The 19,995-nt window shown below is 34.7% G+C and overlaps 1 protein-coding gene across 1 annotated transcript in view; it reads left to right on the top strand.

The window, feature by feature from the left end:
- The window catches only part of LOC138309696 (DNA replication ATP-dependent helicase/nuclease DNA2-like), a 41,720-nt gene that overhangs the window by 18,902 nt on the left and 2,823 nt on the right, over positions 1–19,995 (top strand). Inside the window, exons 21-31 of the mRNA XM_069250914.1 lie at positions 250–329; positions 810–862; positions 1,910–1,963; positions 13,883–13,993; positions 14,332–14,460; positions 15,491–15,684; positions 16,732–16,818; positions 17,133–17,244; positions 17,446–17,529; positions 18,495–18,587; positions 18,785–18,997. Coding sequence (XP_069107015.1) covers positions 250–329; positions 810–862; positions 1,910–1,963; positions 13,883–13,993; positions 14,332–14,460; positions 15,491–15,684; positions 16,732–16,818; positions 17,133–17,244; positions 17,446–17,529; positions 18,495–18,587; positions 18,785–18,997 — 1,210 coding nt within the window. The remainder of the gene's footprint in view (positions 1–249; positions 330–809; positions 863–1,909; positions 1,964–13,882; positions 13,994–14,331; positions 14,461–15,490; positions 15,685–16,731; positions 16,819–17,132; positions 17,245–17,445; positions 17,530–18,494; positions 18,588–18,784; positions 18,998–19,995) is intronic.

Here is a 19,995-nt window from a genome sequence, read left to right as displayed (position 1 = left end):
ACTGTATTTGTGTAAAGTGCCATATAGCCAGTTCTTTGCATGTGTTAAAATTTTCCTGATTTGAGGTAAAAATGACAAATATAGATTTTAATGGTTTGGATTTTTTTTTTCCATTAGCCTAGAGCATATAATTACAAGTCAATTATTTCACAATATTTTGCAAATCAAATTTTCGTCGTCATGGTGATGACCTGCAAAATCGTGAAGAAATACAATAATTTATGTCTAGGACCATGGTTTTTGTTTCAGTGCAAGATTACGTTCATTGATAATAGACAAATCTAAATCAGAATTCCTTCCAAAACTTTCCAAGTCGGACATTGAAAGTGGTGAGTGCTTGTTGATATAGTTTTATTTTAGCTTTAATTGGAAACATCACAAATAAATGAGACAATGCTATAGTCTCTGATTTATCACTGGAAAACACATGACATGTTCAAATACTAAAAATAGATAGTATTAGAAAACATGAAAAGTACCGTATTCGACCCAATTAGCGTCCATGTCCCTATAAGCGCCTCTCACCCTTTTTTTAGGCCACAATTTCAATTGCCCAGGCATAAATAAAGACCAAAACTACGCAAAACTTGTACAGATTTACAGTTGTCTTATCAACATCTTTTCATTATGTTTTTATCAAATTTTTGAACGCCTGGAAGCTTAATAGGTCAAATACGGTAAATCAAAACTAGCTGGGTGACTTTACTAAAGTAAATGGCATGTACAGTAATATAGAGATAAACAGGATCTTTATCATATTTAAATGAGCATTAATCAGATATACTTAAAAGAAGCCTTAATTTTCACAGTGAAAAAGATCTTCAAGCCCCTCAACAAGCCACAGAAAATGTCAATTTTAAAGGTGAGTGTTCGTCACAAGTTATATCTACAATTTCAACAAAGTTTGATAGTACTGGTTCTTCCTATACATTCAGAACCACTGAAAACTTTCTACTAAGTGGTTAACTTGCACCTTCCAGAGTGCATCAGACATCTATACAGTTGTACTTAATATTGCGGTGTTACATATGTATATATCAAGGTATTACAGTGGCCAAATGATTCAGAGGTTCAATCTGGTTTTAAGGCCTCTACAAGACGATAGTCGAGAGGTTAAGATGTCCCAACATATTACCACCAACCCTCTACCTTTGGGTTGCAAGTTCAAATCCCATACGGCTGTCAAGTACTTACTGCATGTTTATTTTCTTCGTACTCAGGCTTTCTTCCACCATCTAAATGTTGTCAGAGTTAAGCGTTCAAAGGTATTTTTAAAGAGATTATAAGACTCTTTCATATGTGGATATGAAGGATAGGGATTATTCTACCCGAGGGTCACAAAATGTAGTAAAACCCGAGGCTTGCCGAGGGTTTTGCAACATTTTGTGATCCCGAGGGTAGAATATCCCTATCCTTCATATCCACTTATGAAAGAGTATTTTTCTTTCATACCACAACGTTTTACTGCAATTTTACAACTATAATATCCCGCCATTTTGAAATAATTTCGAAGAAATCCACGACTGAAGGTCAATTTCCATACATTAAAAATTACGTGATATTTTCAACACAAATTCTGTTGCTTGCATCTTTTATAGTAAAACCAGTCAATTTTGTGAAAAAAATGTTAAAATTTTACCGAGGAAATAGAGATTTTGTTGATGCCGTGACGTCACGAGGCTTTATTGCATGGGTAGCCATGCAATACAGCCTCAGGCGACATGAGTGTATTGCCCTAGACCAGCCAGTATTACACGTGTAGGTATGAAAGAAAATAGAATTCATTAGAGTAGATAGAGGTAGAGATATGCAATTTTGTTCTCAAAAACAAATTTCTATTCATAATCATAGAAGAAATTATGATGATTGCAGATGCTTGTATCCCTGAAGTTTGTGAATCTTTTTACAGGTGCTAATGAGTAAAGACTATGTCCTCATCAGAGGTTTTCCAGGCACAGGTAAGTATTCTCACCTGTAATGTATGTATAGTAGATAACAAACAGTGGGTTAATTATACATGTATAGGTCACTCTGACTTATACAGGCCGTTCTGATCTCGACTTCAACTTCTAAGGGAAAATTGATTTAATTGGACAATAACTTACCTTCATGCATTGTTCAAAATAAGTGATTATAAGTTTTTAGCATACTAGAATCACCTATAAGCAATGGAAGAGATAATGGTCTCGAAAAAAACAACAACCGAGAGTCGGAAAAAAAATGTTTCGAAATGCTCAAGTTATGCATAACTGCTACTGTACAACGCTGAATATTCATTGTGTAGAATTGTTCGTCACTTTCATGGATGATGTGGAATCAACAAAAGCAACAAAATTTGTTTTAATTTGTTTATTGGAATTACTGTTTCATAGGCCAACAACAAATATTTCTACACACAAAATACTTCTAAACCACAAATATAAGTACACACAAATATTGCAGGGTATACAGTATCATTTTTACCTTACTGCATTACAAGAGAGATAGGGTAGAGTGATATTAAATCGGACACGATCTAGAGTCGGACATTTTTAACACGACTTACCGTCCTTATTCCGGTTACCATGTTACAAAGAACACTGTCTACATACTAAATGAAGTATTGACTTTCTAGAGTTGTCTCCCGTTGATAACTTTCGTGTTCACATACACTGGTAGCCCTGTTCTGTTAATTTTCGTTCTTAAACTGTTATTTTAACCATATTCGTGATTTTTTAAATACTTATGTTGGTTATATCTGTTTTACTGTTATTATCAAAATTTTAGTTATCTTTAACTAAAAGCATGTTATTATGTTCTAGCACACGTTATATTTTTGCTGCTGTGTTATCTCTATCTTTGCATGCGTTTGTCTTTTTTTAAATGATGTTAGATTTAGTGGCTGATGTTATTATTTATTTTGCATTGTTATTCATTTCATTTCACGTGTTAGTGTCAGCAATGATTGTTAATGATTTTGTTTCCCATGTTATTGCCAGAATGTTACGTGATTTTTATGTGAAACTTTGTTAGCATCAACAGAACATGTGATTATTTACGTGACCACGTTACAAGTATCGTTGGAAACGTTATTTTGTTTTGAAAGCGTTATTTTTTTCGTGGAAATACCACTGCCTATTGTTCTCATTGACCCCCTACGGCGACAGCGCAGTGAGCCAGCGGGCAAGCTTCGCTAGTGTGTTGACCACTCACCCATAACGAGAGCACGGCTCCCAATATATAGTCGACTGGCGGTATCGCTGTCACTGTATCGCTACCGTATCGCATGTGCTGTGCAACTGAGCATGGAATATATATAGTTTTCAGTTACTATATTTACAGTTCTAGCTAAGTCTCTGCGAAAAAAATCCTGTATAAATAGATCCTTAGTACTAGTTACTATATGTTACATCCGTATTCTTAGGTTAGTAAACGTCCAAATTTGTCAAGCTAACCAGTCACTTCTAGTTGTGTTCAAGTACCTAACACAAATGCGGTCACTCCACGAGCTAGCTTTGGACCATATCAAATCGATATGTTGCATCATCAAGGTCACTATGTCATCGCGAAATATCAGCTCTAAAACAGTATGAGACAAATCTTCATGGTCGTGTTAGAAGTCCCCCTTCAAAATTATGAAGATAGACGACTAAGCCCACAGAAAAAAACAACCCCCAGGTCATTAAAGGGCCGCTTGTTACTGAGGTCGGGTCGGAATAAAATGAATTGAAAAAATTGTCAATTCAAGATTCAGCGAGAGAAGTGATGACAAGGGGCGGAGTCAATTAATACCAATCAAGGTACGCTTGTTATGTGATTGGGTAATAGTATTCATGACATAGCCCATGAGGCACGGTGACATTTTTCATAAAGAATAATGTTCATTTTTCAGACAATTTTAAACATTATAGCCAGTCAGGTGATACGACTTCTTTAATTGACTATTTGTAGACTTCTTTCAATTAACTGTACGGATAAGCAAAAGATGTAATGTCGTCCACGTGTTCTCACAGCATGTCATCACTCAACTACTGTACTAAACGATACTGATTTAACGGAGCAGTGGTTTTAAAAGTAGTATGCAGTTTTGACAAAAACAATAATGTATTCATAGACTTTATGCAGCAGATTTTGGACCTAGAAGATATGACGAATATGGACTCACACAATTTTTTTTTTACCGTGGAAGGAATTATGAAGATATTTATGGATTGTATCGATTGATCTACAAAAAAAGTACAGCTAAACGACCCATGTCATCTGTTTTAATTATTCTCATTAATTTCATGTGTTTTGTCGATATACATGAAACACTAAATACTTTTGAAACCACTTTTTACCTGATTGTTTATAATCGGCCCGCAGGTTGAATCATTTAGATTGATCAAAGATCGTATTAAACTTGAAATAAAAAAAATGAACAAATGAACTTTGTATATCAAGGATGTATTAAAAGGACCCCATTCAATCTGAGGACCTCAGTTATGGAACACCAGCGCAAACCCAGTAATGATATATATTATTTTATACTCGGCCGTTATGTCTTTTGGTCAAACTCACTTTACAAATTTCTTTACTATTCATAAAATCCACCGACTTATTGCGTTACGTGTTTTATTGAATCGTGTGCATTTATGGAACTATATTTCTGGTTATATACATATTTTTAGCGTGAATTGCCTGGTTAATTGTATATATATATATATATATATATAAAAAAAAATAAAAATCGATTTCTCACAAAAATGTTATTTAGCAAGAGGGATATTTAATCCAATCTATCACTAACATTTCTCTTTTAACCTCATGTTTACGGACCATGGACAAAGGTTGGCCATTAACCGCCAGCGGGTACTCTCTAAATCACACGCGTGGCCATTCCAACGAACCCATAACGAAAATTGGCGAAGTCGTACCCAGAAAGTTACCTGAGAACTAATACGGTTGCGTGGCTTGGCATGTAAATCGCCGCGGGGTTCTAGCGTGACCAAGACAACGGGGTCATACCTCACGAAAACACGTGGAAAGCCCACCTGTCGTGCTTTTGATTCACAGACTTGCCTAACCAGTGTACGGGTACTCTAATATGTAATTAATCCATGTCACTGCAACTCAGAAGATAGTTTCAAAGATTTCATTATATAGTCTCCCAGACACATTAAAATGTGTTACATGGATTATACAAGTTACATTTTTAACTGCACGTGGCAGGATGGACAATATATATCATTACCAATTACTAAAATATGGAAAATTAATTTGAAAATTAACAATACTTATACCGTACTACTATCATAGCTTTTATTCACATCTACAAAAATACCATCATTTTTCTAATGAATAGAGACACCTTCTTCAATGATTGGATATTACAAATACCTATAAAGCCACCCATCTTATGAAGAGTGGGATTACTATAATAATACTGTGGGATATATTTAATACGTATATTTTTTTTGATTTCTTCGTGTTTACATACAAAAAGATAGTGAAATTCATACCCGATATTTTCATTGCATAAATGGCATATTCTTTCCCGTTTCTCAACATTACGCCATCTTCCAGTCTCAATTGGAATTTTTAAATTTGATATACGGAATTTAGTTATGTATACTCTATTCATTTCCGATAATTTTATAAGATAATTTTCAAATCCAAATTCTTTTTTATATATTAGATAAGTCTGTCTCTTGAGGAGTTTTCCACACCTGAGAACCATTTTTGTATAAACTGATCTTGAAGGCGTTGTTTCATAAAACTTTTATAAAAACTGTTAATCATTTGTATTTCATTGAGGAAGATATTTGACTGACCAGATTCGTCAAAAATATTTTTAATGAAAGATATCCATTAAAATGTGTATATTCCTTCGAAATGTAACTTCGAAATTAGTTTATAAAGTATGCTACTTAATTTATTTTCATTTTGTATAAGTCTATTCCAAAAACACAGCATTCTCAGTTTGATATTTACTTCGAGTGGGAATCTTCCCAGTTCCCCATACACCATAAAATAGTAGTCGAAGAACATGTACATGTACATAAGTACACATGTACCATAAGTAACGACTACACAAACTGTATGTGTGCTAATATTATACAATACTATTTATTTTATCTAATTCTTATCGGAACACATCGTCGTACCTAAATGAATAGTCAAGGACTCCAGAACCAAAACCTGTAACTAGATAGAAAGTTTCTTTTTAATCTGTTAAAATCGTGCATATATCTGGGTTTTTAGTGTAGTAGATAAACAAAGACGTGCGTGTCCTGAAAAGTCGTATATTAGAACGTGAAACTTTTTTTTCATTTTGAAATATTACCATTTAGTCTTTATATAAAATATCTCATAATACGTTGACTTGTATTTTGAAATGAAAAGTTGTTAAATTCTGTTGGTAACTCGATTTGGTCCGCAGTCACTGAAATAAAACACACACATATTACAGTTTACGCGTGGCTGCACACGTGATGACCAGTACTGATAAGTTTGACAGGAACAGAAAGGTTGTCATGGTTCACGCTGGGTGGATAGTTATTTCATGACGGAGAGGGGTGTGCGGTCTGTATACATGGGGCGGTGGCGTTTGTGTGACATGAGTGAGTCGAGAATGCAGACATTTCTTCGATATTTTTAGAAATTGAAACTGATTAATACGTTCATAAAAATCACCATAACTCAACCGTATGTAGAAAAAAAAAATCTATGTATTATTACTCAATGATATGTCGAGCATTTAATTACGCCCCTAATTGTTTTCTAAAAGGTATTGTTCATAGACGGCACTGATTAAGATATACACTTAATTCATTAATATTAAAATATGATACTTATAGATAATACCTGTATATATGTTATCTGTAATTTGATGTATGGATAAGCAGTAGTAAAATGCAAAGTTTGCAGAGGTATCACTATTTTAATTACTGATCAAATTAGGAACATAGTCTAAACCAGACTGACAGATGTTGTAATGGATTTGATGATCAGATTGATTTCTTTACGCAATGACGCGCAAGCGTGATATGGGTCTGATGAAATCCATTGTTAATCGTTGGAAGTTTCGAGTGGGATTGGCATTCGGGTGTCGACAGATCGGTGAGAGGTTGAAGGTTACCACATCAAAGGAACTCTGTGATTGGTGTTACAAAACGCCATTTATAGGGAAAATATATCAAAGTTTTTCAGGGATGTAAAAAAAATCAACACGATCAATTTTATTGTCCTCTTCAGCTTTTCAACAGTTAACACAAGTGATGACGTCAGGTTGGTATTTCCTTCGATCTTCTCTTGTCTTACACTATGATATCTGTAACGAGAACCTCAGGTACATTTGTATACTATATTAATTGAATATCAATGATCTAGAACTACAGAATCGTCTTCAATCGCAGATCGAAGCCATGTATACAAGGTGTGTAGACAAGCTTTACAAATTGGAAATTGGTAAAAATTAACACGTGAACTTATGTCGTATAATTTCATTTATTTCAAGATTAATCCTCTTCAGCTGATAAGTTTTGCATCATAACGTCATCCTGGTATTTTCTTCGATCTGCTTCTCTGGTCTTACGATATCTGAAACGAGAACCTCGAACAGCATTTAGTATCAACACAATTCACATCAGTACAAACAGTAATTCATATTTTACCGCTCGTATCGGAACTCCCCCGAAAAAAGGTTGAAAATGCATGTTTCGCCAGGTAGCAAGAATTAGAGAAAAATAAAGTAGTTTTAGTGCATGCATGACGTAAACAGGGGTAGTCTACAATCGGATAGCTTGGCCCGTTCCACGAACCTAATGTTTACCTGTGCAAGCCGTGTGTACTCGGCCGTCACGGCTCGGCGCGTCCGCTCGATAATTACCAACGTCAGTCAGAAAATCTGTTAATCTTCGCGCAGAAAGTATTAATATAACCGACGAAATATTAAATTCTATCGCCGAATGTGTTAATTTCACTGTCGCATCGGAAAAGTTTGACCCCCGACTATGTAGCATTAGATAGCCGTGCATGTAAACAAAGGTGGGTACTTGTAACTGATAGCCTCTGATGGTTTGTTAGTCGGCCGTCACGGCGGCGACAGCGGACAGAAAAATACTTAATTTTACGGCAGAATACTTAATTTTTTTGATCGAATTGGTCGAATTGATCGAATTGGAATTCGAAGGAAAAGTCCTAATATTAAGGGTTAACACGGAATAAAAAGCACATAAGCTAATCCTGACGAAACTTGTTAAAAATTAAGTATTTTGTCGCTATTCTAACAAATTCTGAATATTGGTGCTGGAAAACAAATCTTTCTTTGACACATAATCGGATAAAAATGTCAATTTATCATAAACCAATACATTTGTACATGTTTCTGTTGTCATACATACATAAATAAAGCATCGACTTGTTTTCATGTATATATGGTAATATCACAGGGATCCGAAAATTAGCTACATTTGATATATTTTATTTATGGACCCACCAGAGACCATTTATAGACGTTTAAGAGGTTTAGATCAAAATTCAGAAGCCTCTAAAATTGGTCTTAGGGCCCTCTGTTGGTCCGTATAAAACTGTATTTATCAACAAAAGGAAGCAAATCTTTATCTTCAAATTCCGCCGTCAGCTGTCAACATAAAACTTGTTCGATGTCATACTTATAAATGATGGCAATTAGTACTTAAGGTTCCACTTGAAGTTTGGATCGATTCAAAGCTCACGAGGAAAGATCATCCCAATGTCTACCGGGAAATATCGCGGCCTGTTTATTTATTAGTTTAAACAATACTTTTTACTCAAGTAAACTTCTTATAAGCATACACATACAAATGGATTCAACGATTACAGAAATTTCCCAAGATGTTCTCAATGGGATGCAGAACCTGGAATGGAAATATTAATGTCTGATCAAAATCGTGATTTTTATTCATTCCTATAATTAATGTACATAGTTTTGTTTCTTAAACCGTTCTGGAATTCAAAATAAATAAAAAGAAGTAATTATTGTGTTTGTAATGCACTAAAACAGATTGACAATTAAAATATTTCTGACAACATGAATTTTGACACGTGTAGTTCCACAATATTTAAATGTTATAATTATCTGCAGTTTTTGCGTGATTTCAATGTAGATCTAATGTCGATACGTATAAACCCCCATCCCCATATACAATATATGAATAAAAATTTATGATAGAATATTACATGTTTACTAAATTACAGTAAAACTATTAAGTCTCTGGTTTAAATACTTGTAGATGACTTGTGTGCATATTCTGAAGATTACTATACTTAACGTAACCACCCGCCCAGCTAATCCCGTACTTCGCTAAGATTTCAACCAATTTGCAACTCATAAAGAGAAATTTTTACGTCTACTAGCAACTTTCAATGTTAATGTTCCCTTTCAATATCTTTGTCTATAAAGTGTATACAATTATTGTCGGCCATTTTCTCGCTTCGTGCTCCTACTAGTGCCGCCTTAATATAAGCGCCCCGTAAGTCGAGCGTCGTAAGTCAGGGCGCATCACGATTCCGTTAACCTTCTCCACCGTGTATAGGTCTAGTGTGAATTCCTGTCTAAACAGGATAATCACACTAGCAGACATGGCGAGAACCTATAAGTGCTGTCACTCAGAGAGGGAGGCAGAGAAAGAAAGAAAGAAAGAGCGAGGGAGAATTAAATATGTAGGAAAATGTTAATCGCTAAGATGAATACAAGTATGTGTTACATTTTACTACAGTCTCTAGAAAGAATGCATAAATCATTGAAAAAAGGTAAGAAATCTACACGAAAGTTTTACCCTCATTAAATATACATAATTATCCACCAGCCTCCGCATCCAGGTGAAATTGTACAGGGTTACGTTGTTCATCGCGGTTCTCACAATTACGCTTTCGTCCCGCATTGCTTAACATTTTATAAGAAAACGAAAATTCAGAACAATGCTATTTAACAATAAAAAAAATCAGAGAAACGTAGCAACAATCCGAAATCGCTGAAAAGACGTTTTTGAAAATCACAGGTAGGTGTGTCGAGCGCCGTATGCAAGCATTGATAGTGATGAGCTGCGCTGCCTCGCAAAGGGTCGATGACGTCACGCACCAAATAAGTCTCGTTACCACAATACATGTCCTGACACCAAAATGCGGATATCTAGGTGTCCGGCAACTAATGACTCCGAGTGTCTTGAAAGGAGAACACACCTCATTTTATCATGACACAAATTCTTTGATAGTAGAGTATAGTTTTCCTTTAGCTAGATGACTCTATGTCGCGGTACCATTTTTCAATAATCTTTGTTGAAGTTAAAAGTTAACGGCTTAAGTTAACAAGCCGATTCCAAACAGTACATAAAAAATAATGGTAACGGCCTTCTAGCGCAGATAATAATACTTAAAAAAAATAATTAAATTAAAAGATCCACGACTGCTTGACCCGCGGGCGATTTTCACGGGTCGCTGCGCATGTTACATGTCCCCGCGCGGTAGCAAATTAAGTCGGATACAATGGAGTTTGTTTTGACAGTGATTTTAGCATGAACTTGAATATATATTTCACTTTTCATAACGTAGACAAAACGTACAATACAGTGTATTTAATTAAATAAATGCATGTCAGTTTGCATCATGCGTATTGTAACTGTATTCAAGACACGTGCATTTGATATTTATTTGTGTCTTCCCTGTACGATACGACATATCATATAGAATTATAGTAGATTTTGTAATGTTCATTTTGAATATATAGCACTTGTTCCAAAATATGCCTCAAATAATGTTGTGATATATATAAATCAGCCATTCAAGAAATGTACACAATTTCGTTAATCAAAACAGATTCCATAATATGCATAACTTCGACAAATAATTTTGTTAATCAGCCATACAAGAAATGTACACAATTTCGTTAATCAAAACAGATTACGTACGTTATCAGAAACATATTTATATATTATATTTATAACGTAATAATCAATAAACTGGAAATACACAATATGTTAAAAAACATCAAATCTTTGTACAGTGTAGTTAAACTAAGACCGATTCCAAGGATTTAAACGTCCTTGCCGATTCCAACACAACCCTAATATGTCAGGAATTTTCAATAAGTTTATACAGTGAATGCAAACTTTGGAGAAAAAGAACTGTAAATATCTAGTAACTGAAAACTATATATATTCCATGCTCAGTTGCACAGCACATGCGATACGGTAGCGATACAGTGACAGCGATACCGCCAGTCGACTATATATTGGGAGCCGTGCTCTCGTTATGGGTGAGTGGTCAACACACTAGCGAAGCTTGCCCGCTGGCTCACTGCGCTGTCGCCGTAGGGGGTCAATGAGAACAATAGGCAGTGGTATTTCCACGAAAAAAATAACGCTTTCAAAACAAAATAACGTTTCCAACGATACTTGTAACGTGGTCACGTAAATAATCACATGTTCTGTTGATGCTAACAAAGTTTCACATAAAAATCACGTAACATTCTGGCAATAACATGGGAAACAAAATCATTAACAATCATTGCTGACACTAACACGTGAAATGAAATGAATAACAATGCAAAATAAATAATAACATCAGCCACTAAATCTAACATCATTTAAAAAAGACAAACGCATGCAAAGATAGAGATAACACAGCAGCAAAAATATAACGTGTGCTAGAAAATAATAACATGCTTTTAGTTAAAGATAACTAAAATTTTGATAATAACAGTAAAACAGATATAACCAACATAAATATTTAAAAAATCACGAATATGGTTAAAATAACAGTTTAAGAACGAAAATTAACAGAACAGGGCTACCAGTGATATTATGCCAAGTCCGATTGCGAATAGTACCAAAAGCGGTACATTTCACTGTGAGAGCGGGTAAAGTTTTGTGACTTCAAACTGATATGAGAAGTCATTTCTTTTGATTATTACGGCATGCAACTTAAAGCTGAAGTTTATCTGTAAGATTTGTGAAAAACAAATGCAGAATTATCTTCAATTTGCCAATAGACACAACATTTTATCTGATAGTTTGGTTCAAAGTCGCAAACATGATTTGATCTTGAGTCGGACACCAAAAAATGTTTAAAACGATCATAAGTCGGACAGTGAATTTTAACATTGTACAAGTGAATGTATGTAATATATAGACATAAAAAGGTGCTGTAATTACCCTTTTTTTTCATCATATAAGTTTGAAACTTTCATTCCTTATTTTTTATAGATATGTCATATCTATTTTTATTTTCTAATCAGTCTTTTAAGTTTCCTTTCAAGTCACCATTGGTATTTTTCTTTAATTTTTAATCAGAATGTATGGCAGCGCACATTTCAGTAGAAAAACGTGTGTAGCTCAATGAATAAATTTTCTATTAAAAAAATATATACACCAAAATTTCTCATATTTTATTGGTGGCATTCTGTTGATTGTGCAGTTACATATTTGTACTTTGTAAAGCAAAGAAGTGATATCGAGTACACAATACACGATTATTTTTACTCGTCCATCAAAAAGACAATTTTCTCTGACCTAGCAATGGTGTATATATATATATATATATCAAAACTCATTATCTGAATCATTTATCTAAAATATCGGCAGCACAAGCTAAACACAAAAACTTTAATTTGGGATGGCCATGACTCACGATTAGCGCGGGAAAATGATGTTGTCCCTCCAGTCATACTAAAAATAGGACACAGCACTGATTTTGATTGTATAGTTTTTAATACTTTTAAAAGTAATAGGAACACCGAGTTGCGAAAGGCCATCGTCAATTCCTGAAAATGTTTAACTTTGCAAAGAACAAAGCCTCCAAGCATAATTACAAAAATGTATGCGTATTTCAGAATGGGTTTAGAGCGACAGGCATTTCTCCTTATTCAACTTATGCAACCACGATAAAACACAAACTCAGATAAACAAATAGTTGTTTAATGATAAGGCCATTGTTCTGACTGCTCAGATGACCACGTAACATCGATACATAGCGCGTGTGGACTGCAGATCCCTTTCGTGGTTTAGTACGTCATGTTCTAAACTTTTACTAGCATTGATGATCTTTCCCTGGAAACTTAGAAATAACTGAATATACTTTCAAGGAACATGTTATGTTTAAAATAAAATAAACATATAACAGCTCAATTTCAAGCATTGTATGAAACTAAATCAATATGTTTACATTCCTTATCAAAATTGACCGCAATTACTTTCGTTTTTCAGTCCGTGCAATGTCTGCAACTATTTCTCCAGGCTCATTTGTTATACGAGCTATATCTATTGATTTCCTGGAGATAAGTACATGTAAGGTGGAAACATTTAAAATGTAATCGGACTGATCGCTAGGAAGTATAGCCACGTCTTGTGCGTGTATCTATTCGATGTCGGAGCAAATGTAATGTTGTAGCATACACAATACAAAATGCAAAGTCATGTGCAGTTTGCTTGACAATTGGCGATATGTCAATTACCGATAGTAATAAAAACAACAAATTCTTATTTTATGATCAATGACTAATATAGTTGATTCAGAATTGTATAAAATGTTAACTTAATCCGATTGTCCAACATAATATAAAAGCAATCTGGACTGTCCGACTCAAAGTCAAATGCGTCCGACTCTCGATCGAATTGCAGGTTAGGTACTTTATTTGCTCTGTATTGTGTCGTAAGGTAAAAAAACCAGAGTATCGAAATGGAAATATGATGCAGAAAGTGTGCTCTCTCTCGGACGGTACCCATTAAATTAATAGTGGTCTTCAAATATCGACGTACTACTGGTCTGAACACAGAGGGTGTCCAACTTACGATCACTTTACCCTAATTACTTTTATTAATTTAATTACTTATCAACAAACTAAGCTGCTCATGATGAACATTTACCTGTCCTTGTCCAGGGTAAGACGTCTACCATCGTGGCCCTGGTTAAGGTGTGTTCCGTCCTAGGCCTATCTGTATTACTGACCAGCTACACACACTCAGCAGTGGACAACATTCTTCTGAAGCTGAAAAAGGTGTGTTCTCCTATTTACTGTAACTATAAATGTTGGTACCTATATATATTTACTGTAACTGTATTTGGCCTTTTACACTTGAAGACCGTATTTTTGTAAACCATCTTTCTTTCATGGCTGCTGAATTTCACAAGTTTTAGTTTCAAAACAAGTTCGCGGACAAAACCGACATTTTGTAGAATTTTTTTCTTCAAATTCCTTTCAACATCTGTTCAGTAATTATCCATTAACGGAGATAAACTTTCAAGAATTCATTTGTGAATGTAATAATAAATTGTACATTAAAGAAAGTTTGATTACAGTATTCTTTTCTGAATACCTAAGCATTCTTGTTTCAGGACAATGTAACTTTTGTAAGACTTGGAAAAAATAACAAGATACACCCTGACATACAACAGTTCTCTGCCGACCACCTCACGAAAAACCTCAGCAGTGTTGGAGAGTTACGGGAGTTCTATCATTCACAGGTACAAGGTCAAGGTCATTTTAAGTAACTATGTCAAGGTCATTGCTAGAGGGAGCTATGTCAAAGTCGTTACTAGAGGGAGTTACGTCAAGGTCATAACTATCACACTTGTCATAAATAGATGGTATAAAAATGTCATATGTCTTTGAAGTATCAATCTGAAACAGAAATTTTAATGTGTAACTAACTGCAGAATGTGTAAAGAAATAGATATTTAAGAAATGTCTAAGCAGTAATTAGTTGGGATATCCTAGGAAATTTATGGTTTGAAAAAATTGATAAAAAAGTGAATATGTAACTGATTGTTACATTCAATTAGATTCATAAAATGATAATATTCTTGTTTGAATTAAACATCAAAGTTGGTTAATTTTTCTCATGAAAATAGCAGTCTATAATTAATTAAGGCAAAGATGAAATATTGGATCTTACTTTGACAACAGATAAATTAGTTCAGAAATTTTTATTTGGGATGGAATTGAAAGAAACAAAACATTCACTCATTTACCCCTAAAGATACATTTAGGCTATCCTAAATCAAACACTAGATCAGTCCATTATGAAATTTCAGGGGTGAACAATTTAATTAGGAATGCATCAGCTGTATAAATTATAGGTGCTTTCATAGACTTATGCTAGATGAATCCAGACTTATAAAATTCTTATAATTTCTGAATTTGTCCTTTAATTTCTAAATTTGGCTTGCATCACCCAGCATATGAACTATTGTGATAGCTTTCATAGATATGTGCTAGATAAATCCCATCCTGAATTGTAAAATTCTATAATTTCTTAATTTGTTTTAAAATTTCTTTTGGCCTGCATTAGCCATACAAACTATTATAGCTTTCATAGATATGTGCTAGATAAATCCCATCCTGAAATGTAAAATTCTATAATTTCTAAATTTGTTTTACAATTTCTTTTGTTTGGCGTGCATTAGCCATACAAACTATAGCTTTCATAGATATGTGCTTGATAAGTCCCATCTTGACAATAACTTCTTAATTTGTCAAAAACTTCCATTCCAGAAAATTGTCGCCACAAGCTGTCTCGGCGTGAATCACCCCTTGTTTAGTCAGCGTCGATTTGATGTGTGTATAGTCGACGAGGCGTCCCAGGTGTTACAGCCGGCATGTCTCGGTCCTCTGTTCTCAGCCGACAGATTTGTACTGGTCGGGGACCCCCAGCAGCTTCCTCCAGTGGTTCAGAGCCAGGAGGCAAGGTAACATCACTTGTCACCCCTGAAAATTCATAAAAAGCTGTTCCAGTCTTTGAATTAGGAGAGTTCAAATTTGTCATCGGGGATGAATGATATTATAAATGAAGGAGTGAGAATTGCTCATCCACCAAGGTCTAGCATGGCCTAAAACCTCCAGTAAAATTGCTACCACAAAACCTTGCCTAATTGCATTATCATAGCTTATTTTAAAAAAAATTCTACATCAGGGAGAGAAATGCTGTCAAAAAGTTGGAAATGTGTCAAGACATTAACTAATTAATCCCTCCATATATTTTCCAGTGTCGGACAGAGTAATAAACCTGTGCATGTTTATGCAAATATTGGCTAATAGTTACTGGTACAGTGAAACTTGGTTGATAATTCAACAACCCGGCTTAATATGAAGTACTTTGACGGTCCCGGCCGAATTTCCTCTTTATCTTTGTTGAAAGAACTCGGATATTTCAAATTTCGGAAAACTCGAAGAACTCTGATAATACGAAGTAAATTTTGGGTCCGAATGACAAAAATCATACATAAAATGTTTTTATAACTCGAAATGAGATTTTTTGGACGAGTTCACCAAAAAACCCAATTTCTTTTTCATAAATCTGCCGTAGAACGGCATTTCAAAATAAATATCTAGGTTTTCTTGTTATAATTTTGCAACTACCATCGGTAATTTTGACATCTCTCTTGTTCAGATCGTTTTACGACATGGAACTAGGCTATATATACCAAGTAAAGAGATAGCCAGTAGACATGAGAACTCGCTTAATTCGAACACCCGGATTATTCGAAGTTTTATCTAGGTCCCTTCGAGTTTGTATTAACCGATTTCCACTGTATATAATTAATATGGATATAGCCTAAGCGCAACTCCAAACTCTGGAGCGGAATATATATTTTTAGCGAATAAGTTTTCATAAATGTTATGAGCAAACATACTCTTTCACATGAAATATGTGGAATCAATAAATCAGATGAAACCTGAGGCTCTCTCAGCTGTTCTTTTACACCATCATGATTTATCAGCCGTTTATTTTGCAGGAGTATTGGAATGGATGAAAGCTTATTCCAGCATTTAGATAACAATGGTGCTACATTTGACTTAAACCTACAGTACAGAATGAACAGGTGGGGCTATATATTTACAGGGGTATACCCTTAATACGGCAAGGCAATACAAAATGGCAGACTATGTATTGGGGCTAAATTTTCAGTTTGCTTTGAAAATTTAAAATCTAGTTGAAGATGTAAATAAAAACAGTAGTCATTATTTCAAATGGTTTGAAAGGACCTCTTTCAAAAACACTGGAAATATGCACACAAACCAATTTTTATTAAAACTAAATGTTAAATGTAGCAGCAATAATGCCAGCCCTTAAAATACAAAAAGTCCCTAATGTAATGTAAATTGAGTGAAATATACAATGTTTTGCTGTTTTCAGTGCTATAATGTCGATCAGTAATACGTTGGTTTACGGCGGAGCCCTCCGATGTGGTAACGACATGGTGGCCACCAGTGAGCTTGTTATTCCTGACCCACTCGCCTTACAACAGGTAGTGTATATTATCTATCTGAACTCAGACTAGATTAATAAAGCCAAGCATCTATTTATAGGTTTGTACAGAAATTTGAAAATCACAACCATATTATCAAGAAAAAGGCAACTAAAATTAAGCCTCCACAAATAAATTTTGCATTTGCATCACAGGGTTTTTAGGTGATCTGCTATCTAGCTGTGTTACTTTAATTTTCAGGTGATTGACAGGCATAACTGGCTCCAACAAGTGTTACTCAACAATCCAAACTACAAGGCTGCAGTATTCCTTAATACAAGTCAGGTTAGAATACAAACTTTAAAAACTTCATTTAAGACTTCATTAATTCCATCCATAAGATATTAGGCTCCTCTGAATCAAAGACTAGACCAATCCATTATGAATATTACCTCAGGTGTTGTCCATAGGTTTCCCTCATCCATAAACCCATTCACCCCTGAATACACATTTAGGCTCTTCTTAATCAAAGACTAGACCAGTCCATTATGGAATTTAAGGGGTGAATGAAGTAACAATTGGCTTACAGTGCTTCTTGATATTAGTTAAAGGGACAATTCAGTCTAAGAGAAACATTACAATTTGTACATATATCGGAAAACCCAGTTCTAATGGAAATTAGACCAGTCGGTTTTACTATGATATGCCTGAAAAGCCCATGGTTGTGACATGTGTGTAGATGTTCAAACTCGCTCGCTGTCCGCCATTACACATTGTGGTCGAACTTCTTGTATGCCGAACCCTGTCCCTTGCTCGTAGAGTAATGCTAATTTTATCTAGAAGTGTTCAAATCGCTCTGACAGTACACAGTGTGTTTACCTTATTAGGTGAATTGTCTTGCCTAAAAAATCATTTATCACCTCCACAGTGGTTATGTAGTTTATTTAACGTGCGAGACTTTGGCTGGGGTATGGGTACAGCGTACATATTGTACCTGCTTAATCCTATTGATCAACGATATTAATTAAAATACTACACAGTGATGTGGAATTTGTCAATATTTTATTGAAATATAGAACAATACATTTATGCCATATTTTGCTTCTTGGTTATGTAAAAGAATTAGCCTGAGTGAATTGTCCCTATAATGATATAAAGCTGAAGGACTAAAATTTTACTAAAAAAAAAAAAAAATTATAATCCCTGATAGAACTGAGTACATACATGTATAAACCTCAAAATGAGAGCAACTAGCTCCATACTTTTTCTCTGTTATGACTTTGTAATAGCTTCTCTTTCATTTTTTACAGACGGCAGCCCGAGAAGAAAGAGACAGAACTGGGTTTCTTACTAACACAGGGGAAGCTAAGATCATTACATTGCTTACAGAAGCTTTGGTAGCAGTAAGTAGAATATTAGTTATTTTCACGGGGATGATGTTTTCAGGATTTTGCAGGCTTTATTGCGAAATTTTGATCAGCGTAAATTGAAAATCAGTTACATTTTTCATACATTTTAAGACAAATTGGAAAAAAAAATTGCCCACTAAAATAACCAACTATATTGTACATGTTTATGAAAGTGGTTCTTTTACATAAAGGGAGGAGTATCAACGAATGATATTGGAATCATTGCACCTTATCGGAATCAGGTCAACGTTATCCGAGACACACTCCGCAATTCTAAAAATACTGCAGGTCAAGGTCACAGTATAGAGGTCAACACTGTGGACCAGTATCAAGGTCGTGACAAGGAAGTCATCCTTATTTCGTTCACGCGTAGCTTCTCCTCGTCTACTGATAAAGAGTCCAAGGTTTGTCTGTTTACTGTTTATAATGTCAAAGTTTTGTGGTAATTTAGAGGTTAGTATTTTTAGAAAACTTTCTGTAGCTATATATTGGTTAAAGGGACAATTCACTCACGCTAATTCTTTTACATAACCAAGAAGCAAAATATGGCATAAATGTATTGTTCTACATTTCTTATGAAACATATAACATAAGATATTGACAAATTCCACGTCATTGTTTAGTATTTTAATTGATACCGTTGTAATTACAAATCGTTGATCAATACAATTAAGCAGGTACAATATGTACGCTGTACTAATATCCGAGCCAAAGTCACGCACGTTTAAACAAATGAACTACATAACCACTGTGGAGGTGATATAATGAATTTTTAGGCAAGACAATTCACCTAATAAGGTAAAAACACTTCTGTCAAAGCGATTTGAGCTGTTCTAGACAAAAGTAGTTTTACTCTACGAGCAAGGGACTGGGTTCGGCATACAAGATATTCGACCACAATGTGTAATGGCGGACAGCGAGTAAGTTTGAACATTTCACACCCATTTCACCACCATGGGATTTTCAGACATATCACAGTAAAACCGACAGATCTAATTTCCATTAGAAACTGGGGGTTTTCCGATATATATATACAAATTTTAATGCTCTCGTAGAATGATTTGTCCCTTTAAGAAAACGAAACAAATGTCTTGTCATGTTCAAATTTCTTTCTTTTCTCATTTTTTTTCGTTTTTTTTCTGAGCAAAGGGAAATAACTCGTATAAATGTGTAGTTGAGTAATCTCCCTTAGACCTCCAGCTTTCTTTCATTTTACAGTCTCCTACCAACTTTGTGATTAAATTGTTAGACATCCTAGTATTTGATCCATTTAACTATTAAGGATTTCTAAAGCATAACCTGTCTATGCGTACTATCCAAGGAGCAAAGGGAAAAAAGGGTTGTTAAGGCCAAGTAATTTGTATGTACACAACTCAAATTGTGTTGAAACCTGCCATGAAAA

The sequence above is a fragment of the Argopecten irradians genome, chromosome 15, assembly GCF_041381155.1.
Source record: "Argopecten irradians isolate NY chromosome 15, Ai_NY, whole genome shotgun sequence".
NCBI classification, from domain to species: Eukaryota; Metazoa; Mollusca; class Bivalvia; order Pectinida; family Pectinidae; genus Argopecten; species Argopecten irradians.
This window is presented reverse-complemented; position numbering and strand designations above follow the sequence as displayed.